The 24,747-nt window shown below is 37.8% G+C and overlaps 1 protein-coding gene across 2 annotated transcripts in view; it reads right to left on the minus strand.

Moving 5' to 3' along the window:
- Positions 1-24,747, minus strand: part of cpne5b (copine Vb) — a gene marked incomplete at both ends in the record, with an annotated part of 137,806 nt that overhangs the window by 83,011 nt on the left and 30,048 nt on the right. Inside the window, 5 exons of one of the 2 annotated variants that reach the window (XM_083938777.1) lie at positions 2,463-2,539; positions 4,987-5,026; positions 6,516-6,619; positions 17,167-17,213; positions 17,560-17,600. In XM_083938777.1, coding sequence (XP_083794903.1) covers positions 2,463-2,539; positions 4,987-5,026; positions 6,516-6,619; positions 17,167-17,213; positions 17,560-17,600 — 309 coding nt within the window. Of the gene's footprint in view, positions 1-2,462; positions 2,540-4,974; positions 5,027-6,515; positions 6,620-17,166; positions 17,214-17,559; positions 17,601-24,747 lie in introns of both variants that reach the window. The other variant, XM_083938776.1, reaches the window with a different exon arrangement.

Below are 24,747 nucleotides of genomic sequence, written 5' to 3' on the forward strand. Positions count from 1 at the left end.
TCTCCTTTTCTTCCTCCCCAACCGGTCAAGACAGATGTCCTTCTGATGTTCCTGCCTGTTATAGGGAAGGTTTTCGTTGCCACCGTACTCTACGGGGAATTGTTGGGTCTATGTTTATCATAAATAAGTCACAGAGTTTGGTCTTTACCTACTCTGTAAAGTGTCCTGAGATAACTTTTGTTATGATTTGGCACTATAAATAAAATTGAATTGAAATTGAATTGAATTAGGACTGGTTGAGACAAACATAAAAAAAATTCAATATGATTATTAGTCTTTCAATGGAATCGCATTGTGATGAAATATTTCAAGATAACGTGATACATAATTATGTTGTCTAAATGGATAATAGTAAGCACATACTAACTCGAAATTCTGAAAAAAAATGTGTGAAATGTTAAAAAGGAATATCATTTGAAGATTTGCAGTTTTGTTTTTACATCAGACTCTGAGCACATGCATGTCTTTTTAATTTTTTTTCCCAATAATTATGTACATTTTACACATAATGCTCTAAAACAATCTCCCATCTGCTCAGCACAGCAGAGACAGCTCTGTGTGTGTGTGTGTGTGTGTGTGTGTGTGTGTGTGTGTGTGTGTGTGTGTGTGTGTGTGTGTGTGTGTGTGTGCGTGTGTGCGTGTGTGCGTGTGCGTGTGCGTGTGTGTGTGTGTGTGTGTGTGTGTGTGTGTGTGTGTATGTGTGTGTGTGTGCATAAGAGCGCTCAATGGGCCGCTGTATGTTTCTTGCTGCTCCTCCACCTCTGTGACTCACCCCAAAACAAAGCTGCATGCACAACCTCATCAGTATAATTTGAAAAGACCTCAAGTCCTGGATATAATCACACATATCTAATAGCGTTTTAATTTGAGGAAATTGTTCTTCGTATCCACACACAGATTACATTTTATGATCAATCATTAACAACCATAACATGAATACCAAGTGAAGTAAAGCGATCATACTCTCTGCTTGCTCCATTCAGGGTTATGCTAGTGTGATGGCTGTTGACTTTATTTTTGCAGCCTTTGAAAAAAAGATCAAAGGCTACCATAAAAGTACAATGCAGTGTGTATCAAATAAAAAATGTATAAATTGGCGAGACTTCCATTTCTTTTTCTAACCATGCCATATACAGTCAATTCACAGTTCAGAAAAAAAAGTTTTATATTAAACTTGTAATAACGTCATTAAGGTTTATACTCTCAATATAGAGGCTTAAGGCATGCTTGTATTTGCACTGACAAAGTCTCCTTAAGTATGCAACATCAATAGTGCATGCACTGTAGTGAAAACACACATTGTCACAAAAAGTCTTTGCAACTTTGGTGGAAATCCCCATGTAGTGTGCTCAGAAGCTCTGAACACTTTTCATCTACACACACTGCCCACATTGCCACGACATAGAGCTGGTTTTAAATATCACATTCTTTAAACCCCTTCTTTTAACCCTATGCATAAAGCAATCAGTATGTAAGTGAAAAATCTCCTCTCTATGTGCATTCCCTTTTTGCTAATTCTAACAGTTTTTGTGCAAAGTATATTTTTGAGCGAACCTTAGGGTTGCAGTATGAACAGCATAAATTATAAATGCCAAGTGAGAAAGAAGACACTGGTTGTGACAGCAAGGATTATCCTTCAGGATCTAATTGTATTATAAAACTTGAATGAGGACTCCCATCCTCTTAAAACTGTCAGTATTAAGTTCAACACTTAACTGCAGTACAATTCTACAAATAACTCAAATCAGCAGATCCGTGAGTAAATCTGTTACAAAGATATTGTACCCTTTGCTACAAAATCATCAATTATCTAATATATTTGTTTGTATACATGTCATGTTAGCCAATATTACATGTCCATAACATCTCATATGATTTAAAGCTGAATATCAGTATTCAAATATTCCCTCTTAATGTTCTCCACAGTAACATAACTCAAGCTAAGGACCAGCACATCTGAATGTGACATTTATATGACTTCACCTGAATTACACAACAGCCCAGCACACTGATGATAAGGATGGATAATAGATGTATAAAGACAGATAACAGGATATCCCATTAACACTACCATTTTCCTCAGCCAGTGTGAGAGCACAAGCTGAGGAGACGAGCTGTAATTTGGGTAATTTTGCTCAGCGCTTCAGCCTTTTCTTTAATGACAATAATTATCCGAGGAAAACATCTGTAGGATGTGTTGTTTCCCACTCCTTTCCTCTCCTGCTTTGTCTGATCAATGTCTCGCTAAATCACTAATGCATCGCCAATTCTTCCTCCTCCTCCTCATCCTTCTGTCATTTCACTCACGCTCTCTCTGTGGCCCTCACTCATTTTCTCTAAATTAAGTTTTCTTAATTATTTCTTATTTTTCTTCTGTCTCTTTGCACAGTATGGTGTTCCTCTATCACATTTTGAGTTTTGGTTTTTAGGCAGTGAGAAAATAGTCTGAATTTTTTACTTACCCTAGTGGTTTCTCCAGTCGACTGGCTGGTGATCCAACAATCTCCCCAAGAGTGCAGAACACCTGACCCAAAAAGTCCTGGAAGGAAGGAAAGAAAAAAGGAAGGAGGGGCGGTAGGTTGGTTTATATGAAGTGGAAAGATAAAAAATCAAACACCAAAACTCAAATCTATTCTACTTCTACTAGAACTCAATCATTCACGAATCTGTTTCTGCCAAACATGCTTTCCCATTCATGCACCCTCAAATTTACAGGTCAAAGACTAAAATATGCCCATGAATCCAGGTGTTTTGCCTAAAATTATGTTATTTTGAACATCAACTTTGGTTAAAAAACACATTAATTGTAGTGGTGTCACGGGAAGCCTTTTTATATAATGCTTGCAGACTACAAACTGCAAAGCTTGATGAATCGCCGTCAGCTGTGAAACTGGATAGTTCTTTCTTTTTCTCAAGCACACCATCACTGTGCTCTGCTCAACAATGTGACATTGAGTCCAGTATTGGTGTGAAATGTTAAGTTTGTTGAAGTGAAATCAAAGTTGTGAATATATGCATGGTAAGCATGATTTGATGTAGTGGTTCCCAACTGGTCTAGTCTTCAGGTCATGGTCCAAACAATATGTACAGCCTAACTATAACTAACTATACCCAAGGATAAATACAATTCAAAGAGGCGCAAAGCACAAGTCATTAGGGGAACACACTTTGACAAAAGACTGGCATCAGTAGGTCCAGCATCAGTGGGACACAGTACTTGTACAACAAAGATGCATTTTGTAGTGCCTCTACTCTCTATGAAGTGAGAAATGGTACTTAAAAAATAAAACTGTTGTTTCAGAAGTAAATTAAGTAAATCAGAACAGATACTGCTTGGGGTGGGACTGCAACCCACCTGTTGGGAATTGCTGATGAATTGTGGAGAGTAATGGACAAATTAAATAAGATGGAGGGATTCAGAGCACCATGAACAATTACAACAAACAGGACAGGGCATTAATGTAGAGACATAGTGAAATAGTTTTAGTCATAATCATGTCTTCCACTCAACAAAGTGTCTCAGTATCAGCCAACATTGATCTGATACTCCCGGTGTGTCTAATGTCTACTGTGTGGTTAGTTTCAACATAATCTTTTTTTGACTAATCACAGCACAGATGGGGGACTATTCAAACCACAGATTCTTTAACTTTGGCTTTAACATATAGGCACACACTAAATAATATAACAATATTGTGTTTCATTTCAGTGGTTTGTTATGCCCACTGATTCTACTCACTGTTACAAGAAAGAGCCTGGGCATTCTCACCATCTGCTTCATGTTACAAAACATGCTACAGAAGCTGCTGAAAGGCATAAGAACTGAGTTTTTATTTTCATATTGTGGCGGTTTTGGTGCACTTTGAGATTGCAACTATGGGTTTGGCTTGACTCCCAGCTTTTTGTTGTGACCAGTGATGCCATCCTTCCTGAGAAAAAGGATAATTACTGTGAGACAGCGGCCATGCAGTGTCAGAAGTGAGAGATGCAGGGACCTACGTTAGGTTCTGCAGGCTTCCAGAAAGGTAGGGCAGCAATAACAGCAATGACAACAACAACAACAACAACAACAACAACGATAACAGAGCACATCATATACACAACACTATACCAAATACCTAGTACTCCTAGCACTGCTCAAGATGGCGGACTGAGAGTGTAAAGACAACATGCTGCGCAAGAAATAAAACCCAAAGCACACAGGTAGAATTAAAGCAAGAGATGAAAAAATGCAAACCCCGGTCATCCAAATATTTCAAATAATCATCAAAACTGATTATTTAGAACTTGTGTCAATGCTTTCTATTACCATAGTTTCCTTATGAATAAAACTATTCAATTATCATGTAATGTATTGCTTAAAATGGAAACTAGCGGTTAAAAGCATTGCATAATCCAAGCTTTATTATATGACAGTATAGTAATGTATTACAATGCCTATCACTGCAGTACCACTACTAGAACAAATACATAAAATAAGGCTCAATTATATATATATATATATATATATATATATATATATATATATATATATATATATATATATATATATATATATATATATATATATATATATATAGAGAGAGAGAGAGAGAGAGAGAGAGAGAGAGAAATATAATAAGCATATTTTTTAGCACAATTAGATCAGGGATAACCCATGTCAAAGCCTAAAAACAAATGCACTGAATAAGGTGCATTTTTATTTGGATGCTTCTATGATCAGGCAATAAAAGGGGTTTGCCTTATTCCATCAAGAACAAACCATGCAGTAGTAAACACTCAATTAAAAAAAAACACAAAAACATAAACCTTACCACTATTGATAAAAAGAGTATGGCCAATCTCAAATAGCTTTGAACACCATATTCAATCAAGCTATATTTACATTTTTAATTTTCAGAGCAATTCAAGCCGATGATTAAGATAATATTTAAGGCTGGCCTCCATTTATCTGTGGTTCAAGGTTAAAATAACACGTGCACTCACATGTTTGGACAGGTCCAGGCTTTTGGAGTCGACATCATACCTGAAAGGAAACAAAAAAGAAAAGCCGCTTTACTTTAAAAACTGTAGAGGAGACTTAGGGATATGGAGACTTAACTACGTGGGGGCATCATGACTTAAAGGCAAGATTCAAAATGAACCCTGGTTGTCTGTCATCACTGGGAGCACAAAAAAAATACTCTCACCACGCTTATCTTTTTTTGGCTTTTTAGATGTTTTTTTGTTTTTGTTTTTTTTAGGTCTAGTGACAGTGTGACAGGGGGTATAACAGTAATTCCTGTGAAAACCAAACCGAGGAAAGAAGGATATCAGAATAAAAGAATACATGAAATTTGAATTCGATAAACTGAAAAACACAGGTTGTAAAGAGGCGGGTGGACTAATGAAAGATGAGAGAGACAAAGGTCATCGCATTACACATCACACACTAAAATTCAGTTTGAGCCAAGATAAAAAGAGGACAGGATCTTAGTATCTTTTCAGATATTACTATATGTGGGGCAGAGTAATTGGAGAATGGCTCAACAAGACCTTTTTTTCTCTTCCATAATAATGAGAGGTGGACCTGGTCTGATTTACATGTGAATATAAAGCCATGAAAGTGAAGGAAATGGAGCATACGTGATGTACTAAGATTAAACATCTGATGAAACGATAGATCCTATTTACCGAGAGAGATTATTCAGGCTGTGTGCGCTACAATGTTTATGAGTTCCTCTCACCATTAATTGAAATAAAATCACAAGTGATATAATTTAGAGTTGCCAAATTGCCTCTATTTTTACACAGCCACTATCATTGCTCTAAACTCTAATATAGCTTAACAACCTGGTTAAATAGCAAAAAAAAATGCATCCTAAATTACACTTTTTCTTGACCTCCGTGGAAAATGAAAAATGTGAAGGAGAAGTTGCAGTAGGAAAAGACAACAACGGTGCTCAGACTTATAGGCTATTTTAGTATGTGATGGTTATTGACATGGGTCTGGTGGTGAAAATACAGTATAGTATTCTCAAGATTAACTACTGAAAGTGCATCTTAGTTACTTTGCCCCATGCATTCTAACTGTGTTGTTTGGTGCAGGCTTTATAAACATACCTGTGAAGCATATTACTTCATTACCAAGTTTGTAATTGAATTAACAAAAGTGAAAATAAATGGTTGTTCACGCTCTTGTTTATTCATATTTTGACATAAATCCCAAATAACATGCTTGTGTTAAAATTGTTACGTTTAGGCAAGATATCGTTTTTCGTCTTTTCGGGAACAGCTAAACGGTGTGTCGCTTTAAACGTTGCTGACGCAAGGAACTTGCCCAGCTCTTATCATGGCTGCCACTTAGATATTTCCGGGTCATTTCACTGTGCAAGAAATACTATACCACCGCAGCCTGTAATTGCAGAGCAGTCAATCAGCACAGAGCAGAGGGAAGGTAAAATACATCAGTGAAGGGGGACAGAGGGCCAGGGAGAAGATGCAGTGGTGATATGACTTCAAAGGAAACCACTCACAAGTCGAAGCGAAGGTTCTGCTTCTCCTCAAAAAAGTAGTCCAAGATGTACTTTCGAACAAAGTCTGGGTTTAGGGTGTTATCTATCACCTCCGTTCTGCCAAACTGAAAGGAGAAAGACAGATAGGGATGAGGAGAGAAAAATGATGAAAGGAAAAGCAAGACAACAAAAACACTGTTTTATAAACAAATTAGTGCTGTTGTCACCTTGCACTTTATCTTTTTGCCCCCTCTTTTCCTCTCTTTCTCAGACTTTTACTTATCACACATGCATACATATAAATGTACAGATGCTTGATTAATGGAGGCACTTTCACACGCTGCTGCTGTGCAAAGGAAGCATGGGGTGTGTTTCCTGGTTCCTTGATCCTCACTACTCTCCCACATTAATTACAGCAGGATAACTCACTCATCAACCCCACAGAGAGTATGCGATAAAGGAAGAGGTGAGGAAATTGTATAGCAAGAGACAGAAAAACAACTCTGAGAGGGGTAAAAAAAAAAGGGTAAGAAAATTGGCTGAAGATGTATGAAGATAATGGGCAAAAGTGGAGTGGAGGGTTCGTACAGAAAAGGGGGTGGGGGGAGGGTGGAGTGGGAAAAGAGTGGGAAGGAAGAGTGGGAGAAAGGCAGTGATTAAGGTCTGCTAATTAGTGGGATTCTCACTTGCAGAGTGCCAAATGCAGGAAAATATTCCATTAAAAAAGGCTGGCAAAGACCCAGCAACATCACACGCATATACGAAATTTGATGAAGAATTTTAAATATGAGATACAGTACATACATAAATCATTAAAAGCCTCCTGGAATAAAGCTATTTAATCAAATACTCCAAGTGTGAAGATTTCACATGGTAGCAGTTGGTGAATGCAAGGAGGAAATCAACATTTGTGACCTATATTGTAGCATGCCGCAATTAACGGTATTATTTTCGGATGTATAAAGAGAACTGGATACAGCGTTCAAGGCGGTGCCCTGTTCATTCCTGTGAAAGTTGCTCATTGGAGCGTGAAGTAAAAAAAGTTTAATTTCCGTGTCTAAAAATATCCGAAAGATCAACACTAAATCCGCTAAACTTCTGCACTGTTGGGCCCATAGAATAGGCGCACTAGAGACTTCTCTTATTCTAAACCTTGTTTCTTTTGTTTCCAAGGGTTGGACATTTTTTTCACCATGTACGTCAATGGAAGATGTCTTTTTAGGCCTCATACCATCATGTATTGTAATTTGTAATTCCACCATTTTGCCACTATGTCAAATTGGCTTCAAAGTCCTGTGCACTTGGGGACCTGGTTTTATTGATGGACATTTACATTAGGTATCAACGTGCTTCCTTAGTTCTTTTTTGTGTCTTTGACACTACTTGAGACTTTAAGTGGCTTAGTTTAAAATGTCACTGTAGCCATGGTCAGATAAGTGATTAGAATTCCCCAGGACAAAAAGTTATTGTTTTGCTGCTATATTACACCTCCTGCCCCTGATGTTGTGTGTATGCATTCTGTCCCCTTGGAGTTCCCATCCAGTGTAGTGCACACAGAGACTAACATGTAGCCCAAGGAATACAATGTGTCAGTCATTTAGGAATATGAACCAGCAAGCACAACATTAACCAAAAAATTTATTTAATTTTGACATTAAATTTTGTGTAGAAAACAGTGCCCCATATGTCGTCATCAAAAGAATGAGGACACATTTTGTGATGACGCCAGTAGATGCCAGTCTGATCAGAAATCCCTGATGCCTTATCAGATATCTCATCTCTCTCCCTCCCTGCACTACTCTCATAATCCTTTGACCTTTAAGGTGAGGCTGAAACTTACTGAAGAGTGAACAAAATTACATCAAAGTCAATAAATAAAGAACCATGTAAGCCTAATTTATGTTAGACAAACATACACTGTCAAAAAGTGAAATGTATCTGTTAACTAATGGAGAAAAACTTCAGCTCCACTCCGCCCCCCAACTCAAGATAGGTTTGCCCTCCAACAGTCTTGTCACATTTCCTCACAGAAACCTGTGACAGTTTTATGACTCCTTATCGAAGGAGACAGAGACTCACACTTTAATATGTTCTTAAAGAAAACTATTATAGGAAGTATAAACTGATATGATGTGTATTTTATCCATCTATAAAGAAAATAGTGTTGTTTGGAATGACTATGGTCGTTCTATGATCAAGATTGCCAAAGTTATAGATATTGGTTGATATTAAACCTGATCATGTTAGTATTGACATTAAGTATCCACCAAGGATTACATTTAAGTGTCACTGACACTTCCACAGGATTATTAACTAAGAGAAAGCTAACATTATGTGTTAATGTGTGTGTATTCACTGTTCAAGTCCAACACTTGGCCTGATTTGTATATTTATATGAAAACTGATCTCTTGTCTTTGGATACAAAGGAAAGAGGGTGTTTCCCCCTCTTTAGGTGGGATAATGAATGCATCTCATTATCCAGGCCCCATCTTTGGAATCAAAGATAGTAGACCCAAGCTGTCTCTTCAGATTTCTAGAAGATATTATCAGAAGAAGATTCCCTCAGATTTCTCACTTCTCTTCCTCAGTCTTTTGTCTTATTTTGTCCTAGTCTTGTCTTGGTTTGTATCTTAGTCTTGCCTATTGTACAGTCTTTTATTTTTTAACATATATCTAGTTTATTTTTGTCTTTTTTTTTTACTTTAACTTTCTGCCTGACTTTGTTTCAACGTAGTTCAGTGTTTTATTTGATTAATAACATTTTAACAATAGACCCCTTTACTATAAATTTGATTTTTTAGGTATATTTTATATTGTATTATTATATTACTGTTTTGATGTGACTGTGTGTAATGCTGCTGTTACACTGCAATTTCCCAGTGTGGGATCAATAATGTATTTTTATTCTATTTCTATTCTATTCTATTCCATTCTTTTCTATTTATTAAACAGTCAAACGTTGTATTAAATTAGTGTTTGTGTTTTTGAGAAAAAGCTTATTTTATCTTGGAGAAATCAAGTTTTAGTCAACAGTGCAAAGTTACTCTTTTGAAGTTTATATCAAAAATTTTTACCAAGAGCTCACAAGAAGAGACCAACTGACTCTCTCATCCACCTAACTTAAAGCTATCGGAGCTGAAGAATCCAGAACTCAGACTCTTTTGGGCTTAAAGCTGAAGATTTAGGGTTCAAAGCGAAAGTGACCCTTGACGCTAAATATCCGTTGCCACGGTAAAGCGCCCCCTATCACATGCTGCTCATTGGGACAGCCGGTCCACTCCTTGACCTCTGACGAATCATCTGACGACCTGGTTCTGCCAGCCCTGCACCTCGGGAGAGACCCGGTGTTCTCCACGTCTGGACGACTGCTCTGGAGCTGTGAAACACACCTCCTTCCTCTTGGATCCCCCTTCTTCAAAGCTGAGTTGGTGAGATTAAGTTGTTGGTACTTTAATGAGCAGATCTGGTGACCACTGGCTATTTGATATTAAACTTTACTTTCCATATAGGTATGATTAGAAATTGCATTTCCATATCACAGCTTTTACCATGTCCATTCATTTTCTGTGTTATTCTCACATGTGTCATTTCATAATGATAAATCTAATCTACTATATATATTGTGTATCTAAATATATTCATATTTTTGTAGTAAAACCCCCCAAAACCTGAGTTGTTGTCTGGGAGCTTTCATTCCGTTTTGCAAAGTTTTGAGGTCACTGTTTTACAAGAACAAACGTTTTCAGATTAAGATTGATAGAAGTTTATACAATTAATTGACAATTTATTGATAAGAGTAACTGATTTCTTCTTTTAATTCTTGCAGGTGACTAGGTTTTCATCGGGCTTAGTCCACATTACCTGTCTTTACAGTGGTGGTGGTGCCCCCCTTTTTGACGAGGAATAATTAATTAGCCTAATTAATACTTCATAAGTTGATTAATTAATCTATTATAATATGTGTGGTTCTCTCTTATTCTCCTATATTTGATATTTTATTTAAGTGAAATTCCTAAACAAATTTACAATTAATGAAATAACGTACTTTTACTTTTTGCATGGGTGGTAATCTATCTTTCATTGCTCACAAAACATAATTTTCAGGTTAAATGTAAATATAGCACTGCATGTGTTGACTGACCTTCTTTTAACATGACATTCAGTTTCATTTTCATTTCACAAAGAAAAATAAACTCTTGATTCCAGTGAATCCTAAAGGCACTGTACATGATATTCAGAACATTCATGTATCAGCAAACAAATAGTTTCTATGTAAAGACCTGAGCAGAGAATGAAGTTACTGTCCCTCTGTGTATGTTATAATCTGAGATTCTCTGTAGCTTGCTTTGAGAGACATAAATCAGTATATATATATATATATATATATATATATATATATATATATATATATATATATATATATATATACTGATATATACTTCTGTTTTTCAATATATATATAAAAAAATATCAATTTACAGTAGTAATATGTACAAAAGTATCGTAAAGTTTGTAAAGTTACCAGACTGATCAGCGTGTAAAATAAGCGTGATCAGGACAGTCTTGCGAGGCTACACCTTTTTACCATTCCTTTAATTCATTTTCTCTTTTAATTCTTGTCTCGTTTTTTTCTTTTGTTTTTATTGATTTATTCCATGCTTTTGCCTGCTTTCTTTATTGTTTTTACTCTATGCGTTGTTGCTTGTTTGCTATTATTGTTTTTATCATGTATTTCTTCGTGATCTTACCTGTGTAATCTGTATCAATATTGGGTACGAAATTTGCTTAATGAATTAATCTGCTTTGCTTTGTCTCATGATCACTGTTTCTCAAGTAACATATGATCAATTAAGTAATCTTTGTCTTAATCCTTCATTCATTTTGTTACAACTGCTGAAGTGGTGGAACAATTCAGGTACTAACTCGAATCCGAGTATTGCTGATTTATATCACTTGCCTGCAGTAGAAAACAATAATGATGTAAAATCTGATCACGCAACTGCAAAACAACAACTGTGTTCGGAGCCAAACATGCCCTGTTTTGTTGGGCAGCTGCCAAACTCTACAATTACAATCAATGTCAGGGAATCCATTTGCAAGTAGGAGTCAGTTTCGTTTTTACATAATGTTGTCAGCAGGTACTGTAGGTGGATGTGTGAGTTAACCTTGTATTTTTGATCAATACAGTGAAAACAACAAAACAGTACAATGTTAAGACAACACAACCGGCATGAAACCATACACGTCTGTAGTGTTACACAATATTGCACACCTCTTTGAACTCTTGTTTTTGGAGGTTGTATTTTTCTCTGTGTGAACTCTGACTGAACTGACTGAACATGTAAATTTAACACCAGCGAGGGAGAAGAGAAAAGGACAATGATGTTGTAAGCCGTCCATACTTTCTAAGAGATCCACAGGTGTTAATAAGGCTGTGAGCCCATGTTAGTAAAGAAGTGTTTGAAGGGTGAAGATGAGCTCCATAATGTGATTTCTCTGTTGAGTGGATGAGACAATACCATGCTGCAGTTCATTAGATACTGCTGGGCTGCTGGCTAATGGTTATCTGCATGAAGTCCCATACCTGCACCCTCCACATGCACACACACACACACACACACACACACACACACACACACACACACACACACACACACACACACACACACACACACACACACACACACACACACACATTCACACAGACACGCATGTACACACGCACACAAACACAAACACACGCACACACACACACACACACACACACACACACACACACACACACGCCCGCAGAGCAGCTCACACATGTTAAATCAACATATAGCAACTCTTCAGGCTCGCAACAGTGTCTGTGTTTTATAGACATATTCACCTTTCAATATCAGACATGAGAAAAATCACTTCCATACCACGTGCTGGGAGTGAGAGGTGTTAAGGTGACAACATGACATGAATCTAATCCTTCATTACTTTGTGTGGGTTGTTTTTCCAAAGCTGACAAAGATTGCATTATCTTCTTTCCTAGAGCACCAAGGAACCACCCATGGGGATTTGCACAGTATGAATGTCCTGTTCTTTGGCCAATGTGGATTTTTATTCTATTGTACCATGTTCAGCAGACGGTAACATGGTGCCGATATAATGAGCTTGGTAGAGTCTTGTGTTCTCATGGAGAGAGGTAAATGACTAAGGTGTCAAGTGTGGACTAACTGTGTGTAGTGTGCAGACTGAGATCTTATTTCTGTTTTAGCTTTCAGTATAAAACACTGGGGTGTGTTGAGTAGACAGAGAGTAAGAATCATACAGAATATTGAGCAGCCCCTCAGCAATGATAGAGTAAGGGTACTTCTGTTGTGGAGGGAGGAGAAAGAGTCAAACAACCATTTCACCCTCACACAAAATTAAAAAAAAAATACATCCCAAAGTTTGTTAGACCTTTGAGCTATGAACTGTGATTTTGTGAGAATGGTATACATTTACCAATAAATGATACACAGAAATAGACACATCCTCACTGCAGCTACACACACTGATAGAGCACCAGCAGCATGTAGTAGTGTGTGGTGTCACAAACAAGCGGAAAAAAGACGAGAAAGGTCAGCCATGTCACATTTTCATACAGCTATTGAACAAGAAGGTATACTCTATAAATCCCTCAAGGGAGAAATTATTTTTCTTTTCTTTACCAGCTCCATCAACAACGCTGGTATTGTTTTCACCTTGTGAATCATCATGGCAAAATGTGGTCCTGGAAACATCTACTGTAGCAGGCACTACCGCAGAGGCGGTTTTGAGGATTTTTCTGGGTGTTTATAAGTCTGTCTGCAAGTTCAAAGATATGCCTGGTCTGTGCAAGGACCCTGGAAGTAGTGGGGTAGAAAGTGAAGGGGCCATTGTCCCACCACTTTATGCCCCTGGCCGGATTCTGCGTTGCAGTTGGTGTAATCCCATTGCAAGATGGTCTCTAGTTTCTCTCTCAGTTGTTATATGTATTCATATTCACACACAAACACACACACATGCCCAAATACGCACATGCACAAATAGGACTTTTACACATGCATTATGCATGGCAGATATCAGAGCGAAGGGGCTGCCTCACAGGATGGCGCCCCTGAGCATTTTGTGGGTCAAGGCGAACTGGCAAATCTCCAGCTCCCAGTACACACTCCGCAACGGGTCGGTACTGGGACTTGACCCTCCACCCTTTCTCTCACTGTCTCTAAAAGTCGTATGCATATGTTTATGGTAAAAAAATGCTTTTCCCCATTTTTGTGTACATGCTGCAGGTTTTATCTATTGGCAACAGTGCCTTTCGGTTGTAGTTCACAAAAAGTAAAAATTAGTAAATGAATTAACAAATTAATAAAGTTTTCTTCAAGCTCCCAGGACCAGGGCATGTGATGCCCACTGGCCCAAATTTGCATGCAACTTACAAAAACAGCCATACATATCAGAATTTAATCTTTTAGTGCCAATAAAAGCAAATAATCTTTGAACAACAAAGGAAAATATTTTTATGCCATTCATGTGTGTGTAGGGCCAGCAGGAAGCTAATGAATGACTCTAATGTGGAAGCTTTAAGGTCCCCAAAGAGCCCAAGGAAGCCTAAAACACTATTTTTGACTGATGGGGCCCGAGAGCAGCTTTAAATAAACACAGTATCAACAATAACAAGTTATCTTAAAGGCACTGTACTTGATATTCAGAAGCAAACAACTATTTATTATGTAAATATATAATGGAAAGAATGAAGCCACTCTCCCTCTGTGCATATGGCCGATTCAACAGATACACAGTAACATTAACAGCATGACTATGGCTATGCACTCACACTTACCCACAGACACACAGACTTCGGAATGCCTATCGTAATGCAGCATCTATCCCACAGGTACTCACAATGTAACTCTCTCAAAGGACCATACATGAGTATCAAAGAACACCTGCACAATACTGTGGCAATGTGAGAATTTAAACCATCGGCATATTTTCATGGCGTTAAGCATTGAGTTACTCTTTAAGCATGCTACTAATTTTCCGTAAGTGAGAGGACAATAGTCAGGGAGTGTGCTTCTTTTTTTCTAGATTTTCTTTATTTTTGATAGTGCACTCAGCACTCCACTGGGGTTGTTAATCAATAATACTTAGCAAGTGTGAACTGTTGTCTGTCATTGTATGTTGCTTTCTGTGTGTTGATGTGTGTACTGTTGTCTGTTTTGTACAGCGATGTGGAAATAAATTTTGCCTTGGGGATAATGGAGTCTAAAGTCTAGCAAGAGCTATGGTGCCCAGTAAACGTCTCCTATGACCAAAGAGTGTTTTGAACTTGGCCTAGATACTTGAGTCCATACCGGAGTCATTAATATGGGTTATTTCCTGATATTATATAAATTTATCAACAAATTAATTATAAAGGATGAAAGGCAAAGTTAATGAAAGCATATGAGATTGAGACTGGTTTTCTACAGTGAGTTACACAACAGCTTTCACACTTCACCAAACACACTGAACTTTGACAGAAAATGGCCTCTGGACCAGGAACCCCCTGACCCACAAGAAGGATGAACATGTGCAACTAAAAGGTTGGAAGTACAAGTATTTAATTCTGTGATCTTAAATAGTCGTGACAAAAATTATGGAGATTGTCTTATTTTAATCAAGAAGGATCATAAAGAGCAAATGAGACACGACAACTGGAGGAGGTAGAAATCCTCATCCTCAAAGTGACCCATGCCTTGGTATGCTACAGGGTCCTGTAAGAAAATGTTATTTTAAGGGACCCTAGTGAGCTTCGCTTGTTGGTTTGAGGGCGATCTCACACAGCTCTTACGTGGAGCCTCATCAACACCCACCACATGTTCACAATATGATTTATAGATGTGATGGTTTATCTCTGCAAGAGAATGATTGCTTTAAATGTTTCCTTTTTTCAGCAAAAATCAGCAAACATGACAGTATGAAGCAATGTTTGATTTGAAAATAATCTAAACTGAAATGCTTGTTATTTTAATTATGTTTTGGGTACTTGATTGGCTTAACAGCCTGTCTTGCAGTTAGTAGTCGTCAACGAGGAAAACAAATTGTGTGAAGTGTGCATTAGACGTATGATGGAAATATCTTTACATATGCACATGCCTATGCTTTAAGTATATATATATATATACATATGCATACAAATTTTCACGCGCACACAACAGATTCCCCCGCAGTCCCTCTGCGATACTTGAATGAAAGCCCACACAACCATCTGCTTTGGCAGCAGATGAGGGTCATCTGGTTGTATAAGTATGTATTCCATTAAATTTTGATCCATTATACAGCGACAGTGGACCAGGTTTGTAAAAATAATATTTATGGCCACTTGCACGATGTACTGACAATTTGCATTGTGGGGTAAGTGAGGATGTCAAATATGGGGGCTGACATCAGAGACAACTCCTCTGTCATGAAAACGTGTGCGTAAGAACGCATAGAAATATATTTTGACTATAATTCAAACAGAAATTTGCAGGGATACATAGAACAAAAAAGGCAGTTCAGAGTTGCAATTATTCATAGATGCACAAAGGGATCATATACCTAGGCACAGGCATTAGAAACATTAATTTCAAAACTATAAAACAACGAACACAGCAAATATTGCTCTCTGAGTATTTATCATGGTCTTGCTCCATTCTCTGCTAGTGAAAAAGTGTGAGAGTAAGAGGTCTCAACTGTAGTAACTTCTGTATTTTTATGCATAAGCATAACAGTTGAACTGCAGGCAATACATAGCACTGAGGAATATTCTAAATATAGTGTTCACTTAAACTGATATAGTTTTTTTTTTATGTGAGCCTTTTTTAGGTGGCTAAAATACATTTTTGCCCCCACCCACAGCCGCTCCTCTCCCAGGACTCCTGCCCCGGGACTCCTGCCTGATTCTCCAAACTGGCGGTGCGAACCGTCACCTACTGAAGGTGATACACTGACTGTGGATAACTACATCACACAGCCCCACTTCAAAATACCCGAATATCCTTTAAATAGCTGGTATAAATTACCCTCAGTTCAATATTCTGTTTGTTTACTTATCGGATATCATCAGATGTTTTTTTTAATTGGTCATTTGACCTTCAGAACAAAGGAATGAATGAACAAAGGGAAATGATGGTCAGATAAGTAGATAGAGCAGGTAGTACTGCTGCATAGATTGCAAAAAGATTCTGTAAAATGTGGCTGAAAACCTTCCCAGTGGGCTGTTTAGTACCCAAAGTGTCAACATATTGATCATTACATTGTGCAAGTCTTTCTTTGTTGGTTGAAGTGTCCAATTAGAGACTATTTCCACCGCATTTTCAGACAACTGATGGCTGAATAGCTATAATGAAGTCTTGAAGCCAATGACTGCAACCCCCTCAGCACAAAAGGAAAACAGAAGAACTGAAATTTCTGATCTAGAGCCTCACCCGACACACAAACACACACAATTAGGACAAACACATAGTGAGCACAGCAAGAACTTAATTGGACATAAGTAATTTCCATCATGTGTGTGTGTGTGTGTGTGTGTGTGTGTGTGTGTGTGTGTGTGTGTGTGTGTGTGTGTGTGTGTGTGTGTGTGTGTGTGTGTGTGTGTGCGTGCGTGCGTGCGTGCGTGCATGTGTGTGTGTATGTGTGTGCACTCACCTCTCTCCACTGTTTGGTTTCAACACCTTGTGTATAGAGCACGCACACTGTGAAAAAGTACCAGATAGAGACAGGAATAGATAACATATTGTGGAAGAGAAAATAAAGGGTAAAGAGAGAGAGAAGGGAGGAGATACAATCAGAGCAATGCAGGAAGAAATAAAAAGTAAGAAATCAATGTGAGGGCTTTAGTTCCAGTACAGTGAACAAACATCAATGGCACTCAAAACAAAGGTTTCCTAAATCACAGGGCAACACAAAAACAGGAAGAGGAAATAGAAAAAAATAAATTGGAGCAAAGCCAGAAAGCTTTTTTCTTTTAAAAGATTTGGGGACAGGGATGACAGAAGACCACAGATAAACATTCAAACACAGTCCTGAGGATGTACTCACATGGATCCGACTTGGAGAATGTGTCTTTATCCAGCAGATTTCTGAAAATGAAGAAAGACAATAGAGACATGTGTTACTCAATGACAAAGAACCTCTTACTGTTGCTAACATGTTGCATTAGCAGAGGTCTGAAGTGGTCAATTCAAAACCACTTTTTGGGTGAAAGTGCACTTTTTCTATGTACTGACTTTTGTACATACAGATACAGTATTGTCAAGTTATTTCAAACAGTCATCAGTTACATAGCTAACATTTTGCAGCTCTCCCATACATCTATGGACTAAATTAAACTATTTCTACTACAGTATACTAAAACTAAAAGTTTCAGTAACTATTCAGGGACAGTCTTGTTGCATCACATTATTTCTTTCTTTCTCTGTTGGTAGATTCACAAGAAACAAACTTTACTTGCCCCTTTCCTTTCAGAGATTTTTCATCAACCACGCTTGCCCACAACATCTTGTGAGAAGCCCAAGGATATAAACAAAAGCACAGTAATAAAAGACAAATTATGGCCCGTCACGCAAAGACTGAGTGCCAAACAAAGTACCTCAAGAATACGTTCGCACTAATAATGTAACCTCTATTTCATAGGCCCCTCAGTATGGCTCAGTGAAACATGTTGGAAAATTATTCGAGGAATCCTTCAAACCAAAAGACAAAGATGGTGGTCTCTAGAACAACACATAAATGATCCATGGCCTGATGCCCCCATAAACTTGACAACATACGTAAATAGTCTGTGCCATTACAAATCAAGATCAAAAATGTTTTATGGTCTGACAATGCTATGGTGAGGTCCCACCCAAGACCCAACCACAGCGACTTCCTGGTTAATCCAATACAGAAGTGCCAAAAATTGCAGTTCATTGAGGGACAGGTTTCATAACTGACACCCATATATAGGCCATTTTTACAGCATATTTAAACCTATTTAAGGCATGGTACAAAAAAAACATTCTAATCTGTAAGTTTAAGTCATATCTCCAGTACACAGAACACAGAAGTAGGGTTTTTTATTTTATTTGAGGTAAAAGTTTATGAATAATCAGGGGCGCGGCCTCTTGAGTGACAGCGAGCCGTTGGACCTGACATCGCCTCAGGGGTATACGTCAGCCAGATGGACGCATCTCCCTCCCCCCAGCATTACATCAATGCCCTTTTTTTGGTAAGAGGAAATTAGGCAAAGTCTGACAAGATCTCGACTCCCATAGGTTGGTACGATTGGATCAAGTTGAGAAAATGGACCTCCAGCTAGAGGCTACGTCCATTTTTTTACTCAGTCTATGGTCCCACCCTATCAGATGAAACCTAAACCAACTAGAAGAGTCAAAGAGATGTCAATCACCCTGGGAACTGGTCTTGTCTGTCAGGGTAAGTGAAAGCACCTGCAGGTATAAGGTTGGTGTCAGTGTTTAAGAAGACTAACCATTCACATTATCCAGTAAAGGAAAAGGGCAAATTAAAATACAGTACTATGACTAACCTACAGTTTTGGAGCACTTTTAAAGCTACTTAAAAATCTGTATACCCCTTTGGTTCCAGTTTAAATCAATATGTAACTATGTGCCACCTAGAGGTAGATTTACTTGAGATAATAGCATAGATCAAGTTCTGCATGTCTGAGAGATAAGAGAGCACTTATACATGAAACCACAGCTGTAAAGTGCCTGTGTTACATCTGCAATGATCTTTGTAATGTGCACAAACACTCATGCTCATTTATACATTCTATCAGTACAAAATCAGCTGGCTAACAGGCACATACGAGGAGAAAATTGTTGGGTTTGGTATCTTGTACAATAGCTGCCTGATTACTAGCAGATCTGCGTGTTTACTGAATGCTATTCTTTCTCTGCCCTCTAAACGCCCAGCACGCCTACCCCTTTGTGATCCAGTGTGCAATCTCACACTCTTCATATTAAAGTAAAAGCAGTTGCAGGCCAACAAACTTTTGTGTAAGATTAAAACTGTGAATTAGACTGTTTTCATCCCATTGATTTTAGAGGCAAAGTTGTTTAAAAAATATGCCAGTTAACCTAATTTATAATTGTTAACAGTAATATGCAGGTTATTCATTTTCTTTTGCTGCAGATTGTGTGTCATTATAATATACACAGATACAGTTCATATGATCACTATTTGGTTCCTATCAATAACCTCAAAAACATAGTTTAAAGACAATGATTGACAAGTTGTTGCTGAAGTGGACATAAATAAACAACCTTTTTCTTTTTAGATGTTTCCATATTTCATTTTACAAATAATTTAACTGAATTTTCAATGATCAGCCTTTTTCATATATATAATACATTTATAAAGGTGCTATAAGTCATTTGCTCTAGTATTTAACCAGGTTTGAGCTGTTATTTTGATTTGGAAAAGAAGGAAAGTAGGGTAGCACTGAGCGTTACAACGGACAGTTAGCTGTGAAGTTTTTACAAACCTCTCCTTAAATGGCATAATTAAACCTACTTAGGACTTGTTTACAAAAAAACATTCTAGTCTGTATGTTTAGGTCATATCTCCATGACAACACTGAAGGGGGTGATTTTTTTACCAGGCTAGTTTTTATTTTCGTGGAGGTTAAAGTTTATGAATAAACGCGCGGCCTCTTGAGTGACAGCTTGCCATTGGCCCTCACTTCTCCTCGGAGGTATACGTCAGCCAGACATCCTCCCAACGTCACTTCAATGCCCTTTTTTGGTAAGAGAAAATTAGGCGGAGTCAAAGTCTGACAAGAGAGAGAATGGACCTCGACGGGTATGCTACCTCTATATTTTTAGTAAAGTCTATAAGGTGGAACCATGGGCGAAAATCACCTTCAATCTTGTCTGAGACCTGTAAACTCACAAAACAACTTTCCTTACCTTAGAAGCAGCTTGGCAGACACAGAGATGAGGGATAATAAATGTTTGATTGCTGTCAATGCTTTTAGTAATGTTTTTATTGCAGAAAATGCATTATAAGCTACTCATTAATTAATTTCGATGCAGAGCAGGAGAGGCGGTGCCAAGGCTGTAAACCAGCGGTTGCCACTTGCCAAATACGACTAAAATATTCTCCTGACGACTTGATTATGGGGGTGGGTAAATGTTTGTCCTGATGGTCGTGCTCGTGCAATAAATTATGCATGATAAAGCAAAACATTGCAGTAGCTATAAAATTATAAATTATGACGTTAGCAAACGTGACCTCTAAACCTGGGATTTTGTTATGTGTCGCACTGAAATAGCTCACCTGACATCACCGCTGTAGAAAATAGTTCCCCTCAGAAGCAATGCATAACCACTCGATATGAGCGCAGCAATGTGGTGGCACATTCACAGTTTGACTGAACCAAAGAAGAAAAACATAAAGGAGATAGGTGGCTATGATGCTGTGGCACGAGAACTCAGTTAGAAGCAGGTGGCCTGACTATATGGATGGTGGTGCAAAGGGGGTTTCTGCTGAAAACGGTGATGAGTAGTTCTGATTAGAGTTGCATACTGGATCGGATGGGTTCCATCTATAGTCCTGATAAGTAATAAATGAGTGTTTCCTTTGGAAAGTTTTGCACTGTTAAAGTTTTCAGTTTGCAATGTTTTGAAATTCAATTCATAATATTTAAATGTATTTCTAAACAATACTTTGGCCTCTTTTCTATTGCTATATAATACTGTTATCTCAATGAAAAGTACTGAAACAGATGTATATGCAACAAAAAGAGGCAATTTATTATTTGGTGGGTAAAAAATGTACTTGGTCAGTAAATTCTTTCATCTACCGGTCACCTTGGCAGGTTAGCCAAAAAGTTAGTTTAAAGCTCTGGGCAACGCCCTAGCGCCATCTTTGCGCCAGCTGCTGTTCGTTACTGTATATCGCACTGCTGCAACGTTATTTCCGTGATTAAATCTGTACACAGACGTATAAACCCCGCCTCAGTGGCAGTTGTCACTACATTTGACCATAACCTCCCAAACACAAACACACGCACACACGCACACACACGCACACACACACGCACACACGCACACACACACACACACACACACACACACACATACACACACACACACACACACACACACACACACACACACACACACACACACACACACACACACACACACACACACACACACACACACACACACACACACACACACACACACACACACAAACACAGACTTATGTTACTAGAACTATTAAAAAGTTCCATTGGTCCAACAGCACCTTTGCCAAGACTCAGTATTTTCGGCAGGTACAATATCACAGACCACACAACGTTTTAAATGAATCCTCTGAACCTGAAGCTTGATTAGTGTCTGCAGCTGATTTACAGCAAAGGTTGGAGACAGAAAATTATAGGTTTGTGTAATGTATTATACTGAATATTTTTAAAAAGGCCACTACAAAGGGTCTATTTTAAACTGTGTGCATACAGAGATATAAATAAATGTGCTAGATCAAAATAGCAAGTGGACAAGACAGGACAATTAGCTCAACCTTAGTATCCATGTGTCTTTATGTACTATGGCATAAGGTCACAAAGTTGGAGGGATATAATCTATATAAAGTTTGGGGTAATTTATTTTTAATTCCTTCACATGATTATTTTATATTATGTGTAAATGTGTACATAAATCTACAATATATAAGTGTTACAATAGCAATGGACAAGATGTGTGTGTTTTATGAAGTAAATGTTGCACAATGTAATGGCTAAAAAATAATGACACCATCTGTGTGTAGATTGGTTCCCCATAACCCTAGCTTTCAATATGCAATTATTTCTGCAGTGTATCGTTGTTGTTAATGTTAATGTCATGTAATGTGACATTAGCTCTGACAAACACAAACTTTCACCCAGGAGACTGCGGTTTGTATCCTGTTGAGTTACAATCATGCTTATTTTAACCCAAGCCACTATCTTTTCCTAACCCTAACCAAGTGCTTTTGTTGCCTAAACCTATAACCATGTAAATTTGTGTGAATTTACAATGTTAATTATCTGTTATCTGTGTTTAAAACAGTAGTGGAGTATCATGCAAGACAAGTTTTGATGAGGACAGTTTGGTCTTGTAAGCTCAGAGATGTATAGAAGTCTTTTTATCTGAGAAAACACTTAACATTGAATCACTACTTGACTTCTGACAGTAAGCTGTTAAAATCCCTTGTAGTGTGTGTGCTGGAACATGCTTTTCTGGGCTGCACAGAAGCAAATTTGCATGGCTTTTAATGGGAGACAATCCCAAAATTGTTTCTGTTATATATGTGTGGATTTTGAATGTATTTTTCTTATTCAGAAGTCAGATTAACCAATTTGCTTGATGCATCCTCACAACACGTGGCTTATCTGTGAGCCTCTGGAACCTAAGAGCCGTAGGATCCTTCTTTGCCTAGACCCGTGATGATATTTACATGTACATTTGAAGAACCATAACTCAAGTTTAATACGTCATAATTATGCTTTTGATAAACTTTCAAATTAAATGTTACGCCAGGTAAATACTCCACTTTGCAAATTCATTAACGTTTTCTTTGGAGTCAGGGGCTATGGACAAATTGAATAAATGGTAACAAGCTATTGTGGATTCCAGTTGGAGTCTTCATCAACGTGTAGAATAAATTACATGAGTGTAAACTCAGAAGGAAGGCACAGCTTCAACTTTGCCATATGACCAGAATGTTACTCTAACCTTGATCTAATTTAATTAGCTAAACTCAACCACTAAAGATTGCAAATGAGTGAAAAGGTATCGGTTATCTGGATCTAAAGGATTAATTTACAATGCAAACAAAGTGTGTTCATACCAGAGCTGTTGCACGGGAAACAACCTTGCATATAAGAACAGTGTTCCAACACGGCACCCAATTCATTTTTTGAAAATGGTTCATCCAATGCAATCCCTTTTCCAATCTTTTTCTCTAATTCTTTATCTATTTTTCTCAAGTACTCCTCTTCTTTTCCCACTCTGTCTTTCTTTGTCTTTTCCTTAGAAGTGTTTTTATGCATTTTCTACAAATCTCTGTCTTTCTTTAACGTAATCTTTCAACTTCTGCTCGCCTTTCAAGTGTTAGTGTTACACTTCCATCATGCTTGCTTGACCTTTTCATTATGCTTTCCAGAGGCTATTGTGTACCCAACACTATAACCCTCCTTGTTTTCCTTTTCTTTTGTCATTACATTGACACGGGAGCCCTCACTCAATATGCCAAAGCCCACTGGCTTCTCTCAATTCTTGTTTCGGTTGCTTTCTTCTTTCATTTTCCTCCGCAATCTCTCTTGTCATACATCTGCAGCTGTGTTCTTTCATTGGCCTCAATCTATTTTGATCTTTTCTCTGCTTCTGTATTTCTTCCTCCCCACCTTTTATCGCTTTCAAGTGTGAGCTGAGAAGACAATTGCTGATAAAAAAAAGTAGAAACTAAGTAAGAAAAGAAATCAGGAAATCTCATGTTTTTTCATCTCATGTTCAAAGTTACAAAGATGGTACTTGCTCATGTTCTGTGATTGAAGTGTTGCAGCATTTAATTTTTTAGTCCACGTTTACAGGCTTAAGTGCCTTTCATCGCAACATGATCTAAATTGAAAAGAAAAATGGATGTAGTGCTACTAATGTGAGATAATTAAATAAACAAAACGAAGCACATACTGCTGACTTTAAAAGCCATTTCATCTTAATCGGAAATAATGCGTGGCTACCTGTGACTCCAGTAAAAGGAGGAAGTGTGAAAAAAACATTTTCAGTATACCATGATTGTGTGCAAAATGTCTCCTGAATTGGATCCTTTGTTTGCTTTAATTTGTTCAGCCCTTCTCCAAATACAGATTCAGTTACATTTGGACCCTTTCCATCCATCAACCGGTCCTAACCGAAATCAAAGGCTACATTAGCACACAACGTGATGCAGCAATCTCTATTTATTTATTTCTGCACATTACACATTCTAAATATTGTACTGTTGTGCAGTATCATGATCTCTAAAACTGCCCCAAAAAAAACTGCCCATTAAGTAAATGAATGCCAATGGGAGTGTAAAGATTCACCCGAATGAACCAATCAGATCAGGTACAAATTTAGTAAAAAATCCAGTTGATTTCATAACAGTGAGCAGTCGTATGATAAAGCAAATTAAAAATAATATCCTCCAAAAATCAAGATTATGTTTCTATTTTCAGCTGTGGAGGCTGTGGAGGAGGTT

This window comes from Echiichthys vipera (genome assembly GCF_963691815.1).
Source record: "Echiichthys vipera genome assembly, chromosome: X".
NCBI lineage: Eukaryota > Metazoa > Chordata > Actinopteri > Perciformes > Trachinidae > Echiichthys > Echiichthys vipera.